This window comes from Apodemus sylvaticus, chromosome 20 (genome assembly GCF_947179515.1).
Source record: "Apodemus sylvaticus chromosome 20, mApoSyl1.1, whole genome shotgun sequence".
Classification (NCBI taxonomy): Eukaryota; Metazoa; Chordata; class Mammalia; order Rodentia; family Muridae; genus Apodemus; species Apodemus sylvaticus.
Genome location: NC_067491.1, coordinates 52,506,870 through 52,520,294, shown reverse-complemented (window position 1 = coordinate 52,520,294; position 13,425 = coordinate 52,506,870). Strand labels below are relative to the sequence as shown.

Genomic DNA, 13,425 nt, shown 5'->3' with positions numbered 1-13,425 from the left:
TGGCCCTCCATTTTCCAAAAAAGAAGAGCCCTGCTTCTGCCTCTGCCCCTGCCCTCCACTCTGGAGCCGTGGCTGCCGCGTGTCTTTTCGACACCATCACCGCGGAAGACAAAACACACTTGCCCCCTGAGCAAAGCTGGTCTGTGGAACCACTGCATCCCCCTGTGAAGAGCGGGCGTTTCAAACGCTTTCGAAAAAGAATCAGGGATTGCCTGTGGAGACTTTGTTGCATCCCCCGGGCTCCAAACACAAAAACCCAGTGTACATCCTCCTAGAACGTGGCTCCCCTGGAAGAGGTTGGATGATGAACCCAATGAACGGATAGGCAAGTATGGGAGGGTGCATTTCGGCTCTGAAGTTTATTCTCTCTGTATTTATTCGTGTCTTCTCATTGGAAATGAGATGTATATTTCCAGGGTCTCTTGAGATGGTCAGATATATTTCTTTTAATTTTAATTTATTTACATTTCAGGTGTTATCCCCTTACCTGGTTTCCTCCTGTCCTGGAAACCCCCTCTCCTATCTACCCTCCTGCTGCTTCTAGTAAGGTGTTCTTCCACCCATCCACCCACTCCCATCTCCACGTCTTCAATTCCCCTACCCTGGGGCATCTATCAGAGCTTCAGAGGACCAAGGAACTCTCCTCCTATTGATGCCTGACAAGGATGTCATCTGCTATTATGCAGCCACAGGTATCTGCACTCCGTGATTGGTGGCTTGGTCTCTGGAAGCTCTGGGAGGTTTGGTTGGTTTGTTTTGTTGTTCTTCCTATGGGGCTGCAAAACCTTTCCACTCCCTCAGACCCTTCTCTACCTCCTTCATTGGGGACCCCATGCTCAGTGCTATGGTTGGCTGTGAGCATCCGACTGTATTTGTAAGGCTCTGGCAGGACCTGTCAGGAGACAGCTATAACAAAGGCATTTTCAGCAAGCTTTTCTTAGCATCCACCATAGTATCTGAGTTTTGTGACTGTATATGGGATGGATCTGCTGCTGGGGCAGACTCTGGATGGTCTTTCCTTCAGGTTCAGCTTGACACTTTGTCTCTGAATCTCCTCCCATTGGTATTTTGTTCCTCCTTCTAAGAAAGACCAAAGTATCCACACTTTGTTCTCCCTCCTTCTTGAGCTTTGTTTGCTCTGTGAATTGTGTCTTGGGTGTTCCCAGCTTCTGGACTAATATCCACTTATCAGAATGTGCATTCATGTGTGGTCTTTTGTGATTCGTTTGCCTAACCTAATGTAATATTTCTAGTTCCATCAATTAGGCTAAGAATTTCATGAAGTCACTGTATTTAATAACAGAGTATTCCATTGTGTAAATGTATCACATTTTCTGTATCCATTCTTCTGTTGAGGGACATCTGGGTTCTTTCCGGCTTCTGGCTATTATAAATAAGGCTGCTATTATGTCCTTAGCCTTAAAAAAGCTTTGCAATTCTATGAGGTCCCAATTGTCAATTCTTGATCTTAGATTATAAGCCATTGGTGTTCTGTTCAGGAAATTTTCCGCTGTGCCAATGTATTTGAGACTATTTCCCACTTTTTCTTCTATTAGATTGAGTGTATCAGGTTTTCTGTAGAGGTCCTTGATCCACTTGGATTTGTGCTTTGTACAGGGAAATAAGAATGGATCGATTTAAAAACAATACAAAACAAAAGAATGGATCGGTTTGTATTATTTTTTATTAGATACATTCTTTATTTACATTTCAAATGATTTCCCCTTTCCTGGTTCCATGTACCCAAAGTCCCAGAAGCCATCTACGCCCCCCTGTTCCCCAATCACCCCCTAACGCTTCCCTGTCCTGGTATTCCCCTACACTGCTGCATCAAACCTTCCAGTACCAGGGTCCTCTTCTCCCTCTGATGCCCAACAAGACCATCCTTTGCTGCCTGTGTGTCTGGAGCCATGGGTAACACCATGTGAACTCTCTGGTTGATGGTTTTGTGCCTGGGAGCTCTGGGAGTTCTGGGTGGCTCATTTTGTTGTTCTTCCTATGGCACTGCAAACCCCTTCAGCTCCTTGGGTCCTTTCTCTAGCTCCCCCATTAGAGACCCTGTGTTCAGTTCAATGGCTGACTGAGAGTGTCGCCCTCTGTATTTGTCATGCACTAGCAGAGCCTCCCAGGTGACAGCTATATCAGACTCCAGTCAGCAAGCACTTGCTGGCATCCTCAATAGTGTCTGGGTTTTGTAACTGTATATGGGATGGCACTTGTGGGAATCCTCAATAGTGTCTGGGTTTTGTAACTGTATATGGGATGGCACTTGTGGGAATCCTCAATAGTGTCTGGGTTTTGTAACTGTATATGGGTTGGATCCCTAGGTGGGGCAGTCTCTGGATGATCTTTCCCTCAGTCTCTGCTCCACCCTTTGTCTCTGTATCTCCTTCTGTGAGTATTTTGTTCCCCCATCTAAGAAGGACCAGAGTATCCATACTTTGTTCTTCCTTCTTTTTAGGCATCATTTGATATGTGAATTGTGTCTTGGGTATTCCTAACTTCTGGGCTAATATCCACTGATCAATGAGTGCATACCATGTGTGTTCTTTTGTGATTAGGCTGCCTCACACAAGATGATATTTTCCAGTTCCACCCATTTGCCTAAGAATTTGATGAATTCATTGTTTTTAATAGCTGACTAGTATTCTATTGTGTAAATATATGACATTTTCTGTATCCATTCCTCCATTGAGGGACATCTGGGTTCTTTCCAGCTTCTGGCTATTATAAATAGGGCTGCTGTGAACATAGTGAAGCATGTGTCCTTATTACATACTGGAGAATCCTCTGGATTATAAGTCCAGGAGTGGTATAACAGGGTTCTCTGGTAGTGAAAAAGTATGCCTACTTTTCTGAGAAACTACCAAACTGATTTCCAGAGTGGTTGTACCAGCTTGTAATACCAGCTTGTACCAATCACAGCTTGTACCAGCAGTGAAGGAGTGTTCCTCCTCCTCCATATCCTCCCCAGAACTTGCTGTCTCCTGAGTTTTTGATCTTAGCCATTCTGACTGGTGTGAGGTGAAATCTCTGGGTTGTTTTGATTTACATTTCCCTGATTACTAAGGATGTTGAACATTTCTTTAGGTGCTTCTCAGCCATTTAATATTACTCAGGTGAAAATTCTTTGTTTAGATCTATGCCCCATTTTTAATAGGGTTTTTTGGCTCTCTGGAATCTAACTTCTTGAGTTCTTTGTATATCTTGGATATTAGCCCTCTGTCGGATGTAGGGTTGGTAAAGATCCTTTCCCAATTTGTTGGTTGCCATTTTGTCTTATTGACTGTGACTTTTGCCTTACAAAAACGTTGTAATAAGTTTCAGTGTGTCTGGATTAAGGTGGGGGTCCTTGATCCACTTGGGCTTGAAATTAGTACAAGGAGATAAGAATAGATCGATTTGCATTCTTCTGCATGCTGCCCTCCAGTTGAACCAGCACCTTTTCCCCTTATTACTTTAAATATTCTTTCTGTGTTTTGGGCATTTGGTGTTTTAACTCTAATGTGACAAGAAGAATTTCCTTTCTGGTCCAATCTATTTGGTGCGCGGTAGGCTTCTTGTATGTTTATGTGCTTCTCTTTCTTTGGGTTAGGGAAGTTTTCTTCTATAATTTTCTGAGGTTTTACATATACTCACAGGCTTGTTGACACTCCTGGAGGATAGCTCTCTCCCTGTGCTATTTGGGTATGGAGCAGTGTTGACACCATCTGCTACAAGAACCCATGTCCCAGTAGACTATCCTCTAACCAAGCTATTCTGCCCTTTATGTCCATGTGACGATATTTCCTTTCAGCCTATAGGAGACCTGGCCTTACAAGGTGCTACTGTCATGAGGAGACAGTAAGAAGAGGAGGACTGTGACAGTGGGCAGCTGTATGCAGAAACACTGCGAGTCCCAGTTGTACCTGGAAGCTGTGTGGTGCAACCCCTTATCTCTTCTGAAGACATTTATTCTATGCTGGGGTCTTCCTAGTGACAGCCCTGTCACCACGTGACAGCAATTTCACCGTGACACTCCCTCATCTTTGCTTCTCAATCTTGAGGATAAAGAGCCTAGAGGAGGGCCTCTACAGATCAGTCAGTGGGTGTGCCCCTGACCACTGCCACAGCTTTTTTTGGGGGGGGGGATTGTGTCCTAAATGTGGGGTGTCTAATAGAGCTGGTCTCCCAGTTCTTGCCATGCAGCCTGTTCCTCACTTCCTGGACTGTGACTGCTCCAGTCCTCCTGAAGCATCATGGAAGACATTCTTCCCTTCACAGGCTTGAATTCACTCTTACCTACAAGGAGGAACAGTGAAGATTGGCTCTGAGATGTAACCCCAGCTTCTAGACTGTCTATGTGAAGTGGTGTGATCTGCCCTTTGTCAGTTGCCACTCGATAGGTATAGTGAAGTGTGAGGCTCTTGCTAGGTGCTCGGTGCCAGGATAATTAGTGTCATGGACAAGCTGTGCTCAAGGAGCTGATGACACTCTGGCAGAGTCAAGGACATTCACGAAGACAAAGGTGGTAAGGTAAGTTTGCATCAAAACAGGTAAAAACAGTAATAAAACTGGGAGTTCCCATCCTAGGACAAGTTGTTGGCAAACACTGTCCCTGAACAGACAGCTCTGCTGGGCTAAACCTGGAGAGAAAGAAGGCCTGAGACAGAGGGCCTTGAGAGCAGCCATGTGACTGGCAGCCATCATGAATGACTGGACCTGATGAGTGCCTGTGTTTGATTTTTTATGGTTACCCTAAAAGAAAGTTATTTTAATTCATGTCTTGGTGGAATTGTGTTCTCAACTCAGACCACAGGCTCTGGGCATGTTGGGTGTCACAACATGCCAAAGGCCTGAACTGTACAGTCCTCTTGTGTTGGTCATGGGAAAGTCAGATAAGAAGGCCATGGTGATAGCTGGACAATGTAGGAATCCCCAAAACAAGAGGCCATGTTCAGGCATGGCGATCTACCATTCATCACCTATGCATGTGGAATTTCTAAGCAGGTAAGGAGTGGAGATAAAAACTGTCACCAGAAGGAATCCTGGACCTTGGTTGTCCCTCAGAACTTTAGTCTGCTTTCTCTCTCATGAAGACACTCAGTCTTCTTGAGAACACCCTCCTATTTTCTAGGATGTTTCTTAACTATGAAAATAAGACACTGAGTGATACAGGTAGCAGGGGATACCTAAATTCTCTGTGCTCTGACCTTCTGTCACTGTCATGTCTTTAGATGTTTCCAGCTATGATTCTGACCTCCAGAAAAGCACTTGAGGGTCATGAGGCTTTCCTGGCAGAAAACAAAACACGAAGGCTGGATCCAAAATCCTGATGCTGTGCACCAAAGGCCTTTCCTCTCCATGGCTGCTGAGGATAATCTGACCTGAAAGTCTCCATGAAGGTACAACCTCTTGAACTTTCTGAGTTTGAAATGTTGTTGTACCTAATTCTGCTGCTGATCCAAAAATCTAATTCAATATCTGAAGATATAATCTTTCTGACATCCTACCTGGAACATTCTGTCTCAGAGAGGACAGTGTTTGTACGTGAAAGGGAAAGACCAGGTGAGGAATATGGAGAGGTCCCATGTGGCTTTCTCACCATGTGCTTCATGTCAACCCACTTCCCAAAGTTCCTTCAGTCCCATCACAAAATTATTAGTAGTTCTTGGATGACTTGTTGATAGGTACTGAGGTATCCCTGCGTGGCACGTCCCATACATGGACTCTTCAGGATCTTCTGTGAAGGCCTATTTCCCTTCATTCTTTGAAAATCCTGTAGTATGGATGATTTCCCTGCACACTCTGATACTTACTCTTCAGTTTGCAGACCTGCTCACCAAGTCAGGAATGTTCTCTCATTCTGATTGACTTCTGAGTTGTAGCTTCTTTTCCGTAGAAGGTGTTTGATATAGACAGGAACCTGGCTAACACAGTGCATTGATTGTCTAGACATCTCTAATCCCTAGAGGCAACAGAAGATGGGACCACTGGATACAGTCAGCTGTTTCTCTCAGCACTCTAAACAATGTAATCAGTCATCAGCTTAGAAAGACACTTTTCTCTGCTTCTATCTTCAGTTGCTAAGTCTTTTCTGGTTGTCATTAAACTAGTATTGACCTGCTTGTCTGGCAACATGGGAGTATCCTGTAATATTCTACCATTTGTACACTCTCTGCTGTCCTCTCCTACTGGGCACATTGCCCCTGTGACTCCCTTCCTGGGCATCTCATCCTCTGGATGATTCACACATCTTCTATCCAGAGCTCAGTACAGTGTCAGGTTGTCAGGAAGCTATGGGCTTGTTCCTAACCAAGGTCCTGGGGACTCTGTCCTTCTCATTCCATGGTATTTAATCCTCTCCCTTCTTCCTTGCAGATGTGCTTTACCGTAAGAAGTTGCAGAATGTGGCTACCTGGAAAACCAACCAAAAGCTTCTGTATGCCATTCAGGAGGGCACTATCAATAAGACAAGGGGCCTCATCTGCATCATCTCAAGCATCTGTAGTATGGAGTTCTGGCACACACGGTGTGAGCCTCTCCCTACCCTGGTTGACATCAAGTGTGATGTAGGTCATTCATTTCAATGCCTAGACCTAGAGTCTCCTGCAGGTTGGGGCTTGGAAAAGGGCCATGTGCAGAGGTGCTGGTGGTTCATGTCACTGGTTATTCCTTAAATATGAGAAATCTGAGTGTCCAGCTGTTACAGAGCTCCTTCCTCCCTTGCTCTTCACCCATGCTTCAGCAAGGATGCTGCTCACTAATCTCTCAGTGGAATGGTGGCACAAGGGAAGTAAGGAGAGTATCATAGGCTTGCCACTCAATATGATTGGTAATTGGTGGAAGGTCTTTAGTGGAGGGATGTTCAGGGTCTGTGAAACTCGTCTTACTGTCATCTGACTCATGACGTGCACTGACAAAGGTCCTTCTGACCCTTGACAGAACTCCTGGGAGGCAATTCTTAGATTATGACTGCAGATCAGACATTCAGAGAGAGTGAGACAGAATACCTCAACTAGCATGACTTGGGAGCCACAGTTGATAACTTTGACTGACTAAGGGAACTGTCTGATATCTTCCACTGTTGTTGCTGGGTTGTTTTAGAGTCAGTGTGATTATCTGAAACAAAACCTTCTCAGTTTCATTTCCTCCACACTGACTTGACACTTCCAGGTTTTATTGCATTACCACAGTGAAGCCAAGGCCCATGTGCACATGTGTCATATCCACAGTCAAGTGTGGAGAGAAATAAATCCATGCATGTGAGCTTGCATGTGCTCATCTAAATCTCTCTGCTCCTATGGAGTCTGGCAGCCAAGCCTAGGGAATGGCACTGCCCAAATTGTTGTGTCTTCCCATTTCAGTTCAGATGATGAAATCTCCACTATTGTCAGACTCTTCACTAGAGGCATCAGCTTCTCATTTTACCTAGGCCCAAAGATGGCATCTCCCTACATCAGACCTGACACTTTTCACTCAGCCATTACCTCATCACTGGGATGTCTAAACTGTGAACTTGACTAATGCTTTCTAGACATGGATTAAGGTTTCACAACAGAATTCTTCGTCTTCATGTTGATCATTTTTTATGTTTCCTCTGCCAGGTCCTTTTCCAGTTTTGGAGCCCCTCCCTCCAAGAAAGGTTAGCAACTGGTCAGACTAACATGTCATTGTTCTTCTGCTTGAGTAGGTCAAATTCAGTGCTACTAGGTATGTATGATACTTACAGAACTTACATTAATTTTTACAGATGGAATGGGCACTGACAGCATGGAACCTTGCAAATCACTTTAAATTAGTTACATATGTTCTTACATATGACCTATTAGCTGTCTTATCTCTCTCTCTCTCTCTCTCTCTCTCTCTCTCACTCTCACTCTCTCTCTCTTTCTCTCCTTCTATATTTCTTTGTTACTCCACCTTTGTCTCTGTCCCAGCATCAGTTTCTGACTCTCTACTGTTCTTTTTCTCTTTCTTTCTTTCCTTCCTTCCTTCTTTCTGCTTCTCTCTTTATTTTTCTGTAACACTCTGTCTCTCTATCTCAGACTCTCTTTCTCTTTCTCTTTCTCTTTCTGTTTCTCTCTCTCACTCTTTTTTATAACTCCGTATGTGTGTTGGGGTGGGGGAGGTAGCATGTCTATTTTCTGGGTTGCCTGTGGATTTCAGAGGAAAGCTCTTGAGGCATTTATCAGACCCTCAAAAGACCTAGGAATTGAACTCTACTGACTATTCTTGGAATAGTTTTATAGGTGAAGAACCTGAAGGATCAGAGGCTGTACCAGTACATGCTGGAGAAGTACCTGACTGGACTAGGGAGTGTGAACCTCGGCCTTGGCCTACACATGTGCTGTTCTCCTTCCTTGGATGACAGTAGGACAATGGGATCTTCTCTGTCCTTCAGAATTGTCTTGGTTGTTGATTTGGGGATCCTCCATCTCAGCTTAGTTCTGTAATGTCAAATCTTATTGAACATTAGCATCCTACTTTATTTACCCCTGTGCTTTCAACCTACCTTTATTTTGCCAGAATTTTCTATGGTTATGACAGTACATCAGTAACAGTTTAGGACTGGCAAGCTCACAACAGGATACCCAGAGCCCTTCCACAAGATGCTCTGATTTACCTGTGAGAAGTCCAAGGCATTAACCCTAATCTTGATTTGGTGGTAAGAGTGAACTTAAAACTCAGATCGTTATCTGCCCTGGTGTTGTTCCTGAGTCTGAGAGCTCCCAGTTCCACTGTCCAACCTCTTGGTTTCTTCAGGACCTTTGCATCCCTTTCTTGTCAGTATCAGCAACTACTTTTGTAGAAGCCAGGAATCCAGAAAGCAAGAGGTGGGGTTTTCTTACATTATCTTGACACATGTTTGGTCTTCTGTCTTCCATCTCCACTTTCAACATTAATTGTACCCCATCTCTCCAAAGGTGACGCCTGAACTAGTGTGCTGGAACATTGAGGAGGTGGGAACAAGTTTCAAATGAGTGAAGGTCAAGATCTGTCTTTATCAGAGAGTCTAAGTGAGACCACTGATGCCCTGGGAAACAACTGGCTTCTCAGTGGGATCTTGATCTGCTGTAAATAACCAACAATAAGGAACACTATTCCTCTGCCATGATGAAAACCAGGTAGACAGTGAGTCCACATAAGAAAATGGGTCTGAGGTTTACCACCTTAAAGCTTCTAATTCTGTCTTCTAGGGATCACTAACGAATCTGCATAGTCCTCCCTCTCAGAGAGTGATTCAAGGTGTTGCAGTTAGTATGACTGGTGACATGAGGCACTGAGAGGTTCACCACAAATCTGAAAGACAATATTCAGATGGTCTTTGCAGTCTTTCCTTCGTCTCCTCTTAGAGACAGAACTGAAATTCACAATGGACCTCATGTTTGACAAGCAGGTAAGATGATCACCTTAGATCTCCTGGATTTTGATGCTAAGACACTGAGATTCCCAAAAGCTATGAGAGGAGAAGGCACAAAGTACAGCTCAGTTCCCAACTCATAACATGGATAGCTGATGGCCTGGGTTCCTGTTCTCAGGGGGCAGCATGGGGAAATATCTGTTTCCTGTAACAGGAAACTCTCCCAAGCAGTCTCAGATCTCTGTACCTAGAGCAGAGGTGTTGTTTTGTTTTGTTTTGTTTTGTTTTTGTTTTTGTTTGTTTCCACTTTCGTTTTTTTATTTTATTTTATTTATTTTTTTAATTCGATATATTTTTATTTACATTTCAAATGATTTCCCCTTTTCTAGCCCCCCACTCCCCGAAAGTCTCATAAGCCCCCTTCTCTCCCCCAGTGCTTCCACCCACCCTTTCCCACTTCCCCGTTCTGGTTTTGCCAAATACTGCTTCACTGAGTCTTTCCAGAGCAAGGGGCTACTCCTCCTTTCTTCTTGTACCTCATTTGATGTGTGGATTATGTTTTGGGTATTCCAGTTTTCTAGGTTAATATCCACTTATTAGTGAGTGCATACCATGATTCACCTTTTGAGTCTGGGTTACCTCACTTAGTATGATGTTCTCTAGCTCCATCCATTTGCCTAAGAATTTCATGAATTCATTGTTTCTAATGGCTGAATAGTACTCCATTGTGTAGATATACCACATTTTTTGCATCCACTCTTCTGTTGAGGGATACCTGGGTTCTTTCCAGCATCTGGCAATTATAAATAGGGCTGCTGTGAACATAGTAGAGCATGTATCCTTATTACATGGTGGGGAATCCTCTGGGTATATGCCCAGGAGTGGTATAGCAGGATCTTCTGGAAGTGAGGTGCCCAGATTTCGGAGGAACCGCCAGACTGATTTCCAGAGTGGTTGTACCAATTTGCAACCCCTCCAGCAGTGGAGGAGTGTTCCTCTTTCTCCACACCCTCTCCAATACCTGCTGTCTCCTGAGCAGAGGCTTTGAATGCACCACATTCTAAAACAAGTGAGGCTAGAAATATTGTTGCATATGACAAGCACTACTATACTTGCTGCAACTGATGTAAGGGATGATGATCCCCATTCATGTTTATCCAATGCTATTCAAGCATGACTGTGATACTTTTGCTAGAATAACAACTGAGTGTTTCAAGTTTGTTGATATATAGAAGGAAAGGGTATTAATTGTGTTTTGGCAAAACTACCCATGTCTGTCCATGACTGAGATAAATATACACTGTGTCCTTGTGAGAAAGGGGAAAGAAGGCTGAGGAAGGTCTCTCCTGAGGACGACTGTCCTGACAACATGGAAACCCATCAAGGCTCACAGAAAAGGTCCGCATTTGAAGCCCTGCTTGACAGGCCATATACCCAGAATCTCTCCTTTCTCCTTGCTTTCTTTGTAAAATATTCTCTGCCTCAGACACACACATTTCAGTCATTCTCACAGCTGTCACCTGGTCACATAGTCTGCATGCCATCCACCTCTTATACCTCTCCCTTTGTGTAACATGGAAAGATGGTGGTCATGTCCAGTGTCCTAAGAGCTCTAGACTCAGCCTGCCTTACTGCACATTTAGACCTACCATAGCAGGCTGTGTTCTTGTGTAACATGGGCATATGTTGGACATGTCCAGTATCCTGACAGCTATAGAATGAGCCCACTTCCTTACACAAGTAGGCGGGTCACAGCAGGCTTTTCTGTGAACCATTTAGGCATCTTTATCCTTTGTATGCTTTCCTTGTAAAGTAGACCTAGGGGATATCTGAGGACATCCTTCTATCTTGTAAGTCTTCATAGCTCCTCCATCATGCCCTTGGCCTTTTTGGTGAATCAAGGCTCCAATTCCACCCCTTGCCAATGGCAGCCAAATCACACCCCATTCATTCCTCACCTGGTCCTGATCTAATCTCCAAACTACTCAGAGGACATAATCCAACTGTCAATTCTCTGAGGTCCAGATGATGAGCTGACACTGGGAAGGAAAGCAGAGGTGAAATATGCTCTCTGGTATCCTTAGAGAGTTTTAGCACTTCAAAATCACATAAAGGAAGACCATGACATCATGGCCTTTGTAAACACCATATCGGACATGAAACAATGACATTGTGAGTCCTCTAAAGTGGCAGTAGCCCATAGTCTCAGAGCAGAGTGCTGTGTCTTTTTAAATCATAGGGGAGTGAAAGTCTCCTTCGTCCACAGATATGAGCTGGGTTTAATGCAGTTCATGCTGGGCGATGAGCGTGTTCAATCAGAAGGTAGCATTTTTCTTCTGGCCCAACATGGAGCCATGGATCACCAGACTCTTTTGAGCTGAACATAGGGAGCCACTGGGCTATAGGCCAGTGGGATCTCTGATGCAGAAGTTCCTCCACTTCCTGTACATTCTACCCACATACCAACCATGCTCTCTTCATTCCCAGAATGCTATAGTATCCTTTAAGCCTTCCCAGTCTCTCTAGACTACTCACTCTGGCTAGTTATTAGCACTTCCTATGGAGGATGCCAATGAAAAACCATGTGGATTTTTAAATTGTCATTGCACACTTTTACTGTTCTGTTTGGTATTAAGTGAACATTCTTGAAAATCTACTTAAAACTCCACATACAAGATGTATTCAGGAGCATGTCAGTGCTGCTGCCCCAAGCTGTTATCCCCTCAAGCCCTTGCTCCAACCCGAGAAGTTATTTCATTCCCAAGATTCGCTCAGTCTTTCTAGTGTTTGCTCAGTTGCACCAGCCCCATGTTTCCTGGGAATGTTTCCTTCTGGTTTCAAGCATTCTGCTTTTAACTGGCAGACAACCTCATTTTTCTACGGTGTTTGGTGAGTAGACCATCTCCCTTGTCTTATCTCCTGTGAAGTTACAATTATGAAACAGCTTTCAAGACGGAGGTGAAAAGACCATGTGCAATGTTGTATTTATGGGCATATTGTCAAGACATGAGACTGCAGTGGGTCAAGAGAAACATAGTAAGGTGCTAAATCCTGTCAAATTCCCAGTGATATGTTCAAATGTGTGATGCTTAAACTTTGGAGAACTCATTTGATACTTGGGAGCCTAAATAATCCTTTTCAAAGGGCTAGGCTAGGGCCTAGCCATGCAGAATCCAAAGAATTCTACTTCAGGCTTTAGGTTTACCCAGGCCTGAAAGACAAATCTACTAATAGCCTTTGGCATTTCCACAAACATCTAGTAAAGCCAGATGCTACTACCAGATGCCATGAATGAAACTTTTCTTGTAGTTTGCCACCCTTTGGCCTTTTACCTTCCTTTCTTATCATGTGTGCTTGCTGCCTCTTGGATAATACCATGCTCCCTTTTCTGCAGTACCAGCCTTCCCCAACAATCTGGGCAATTATAAAGGCTGGATGATGTTGCAATGAGGGATCTACTGGCATATGCCCTAAATAGAAGCTGAGTGAGTTGTGGGGTTTTCCCAAGTTCAGAGTACTTGTGCAGAGTGAGGAGGACAGGTACCCACTTGAATCAGTGGCCATGCTTTATCCATACAGTGCTCTACTCTGGACAACAGCGCAGGATAGGAGCATGACACTTAGTTGGATGGCCCCTCACTACATTCTCGCAGCTTTTCAACTTGGACTAACCTTTGTCCTGGTCACAGATGCAGTCTAGTGTGTTTTAAGTTCCAATCTATTGGTTGGTGGATGAGTTAGGATACTCATGGATACTGTATTTTAGACCATTCTGTGCCTTCCTTGTGATCCTTGCCTTTGATATCACCATGTTATGTGATCCCTCCAGCATTCATCCCAACATTTATCATCATGAGTAAACCTTCTAACAATCTTTGAAAATTCATTTCCCAGAAAATATAATGTCCTTGGCTGGCAATAACATCTCTGTGCTCTGATAAGCCAATCCTGGTGTATGGTGGAGCTCTGTCAATCATTGGAACAATGAGTTTCAGATGGTCCCTGAGGTACAGATGCCAGGCACCTTTGATTAAAATGTAAGGAGATAATCTCAAACCTTTGATAAGTAAGTAAGTATTCAA

General features: G+C 44.0%; 1 protein-coding gene across 1 annotated transcript in view; it reads left to right on the top strand.

Annotated features, from left to right (window-relative positions):
- LOC127670546 (putative sperm motility kinase W) overlaps window positions 1-13,425 on the top strand; it is a 48,976-nt gene that overhangs the window by 1,194 nt on the left and 34,357 nt on the right. The window contains 4 exon segments of the mRNA XM_052165061.1: window positions 1-233; window positions 235-325; window positions 6,361-6,551; window positions 8,232-8,352. Coding sequence (XP_052021021.1) covers window positions 1-233; window positions 235-325; window positions 6,361-6,551; window positions 8,232-8,352 — 636 coding nt within the window.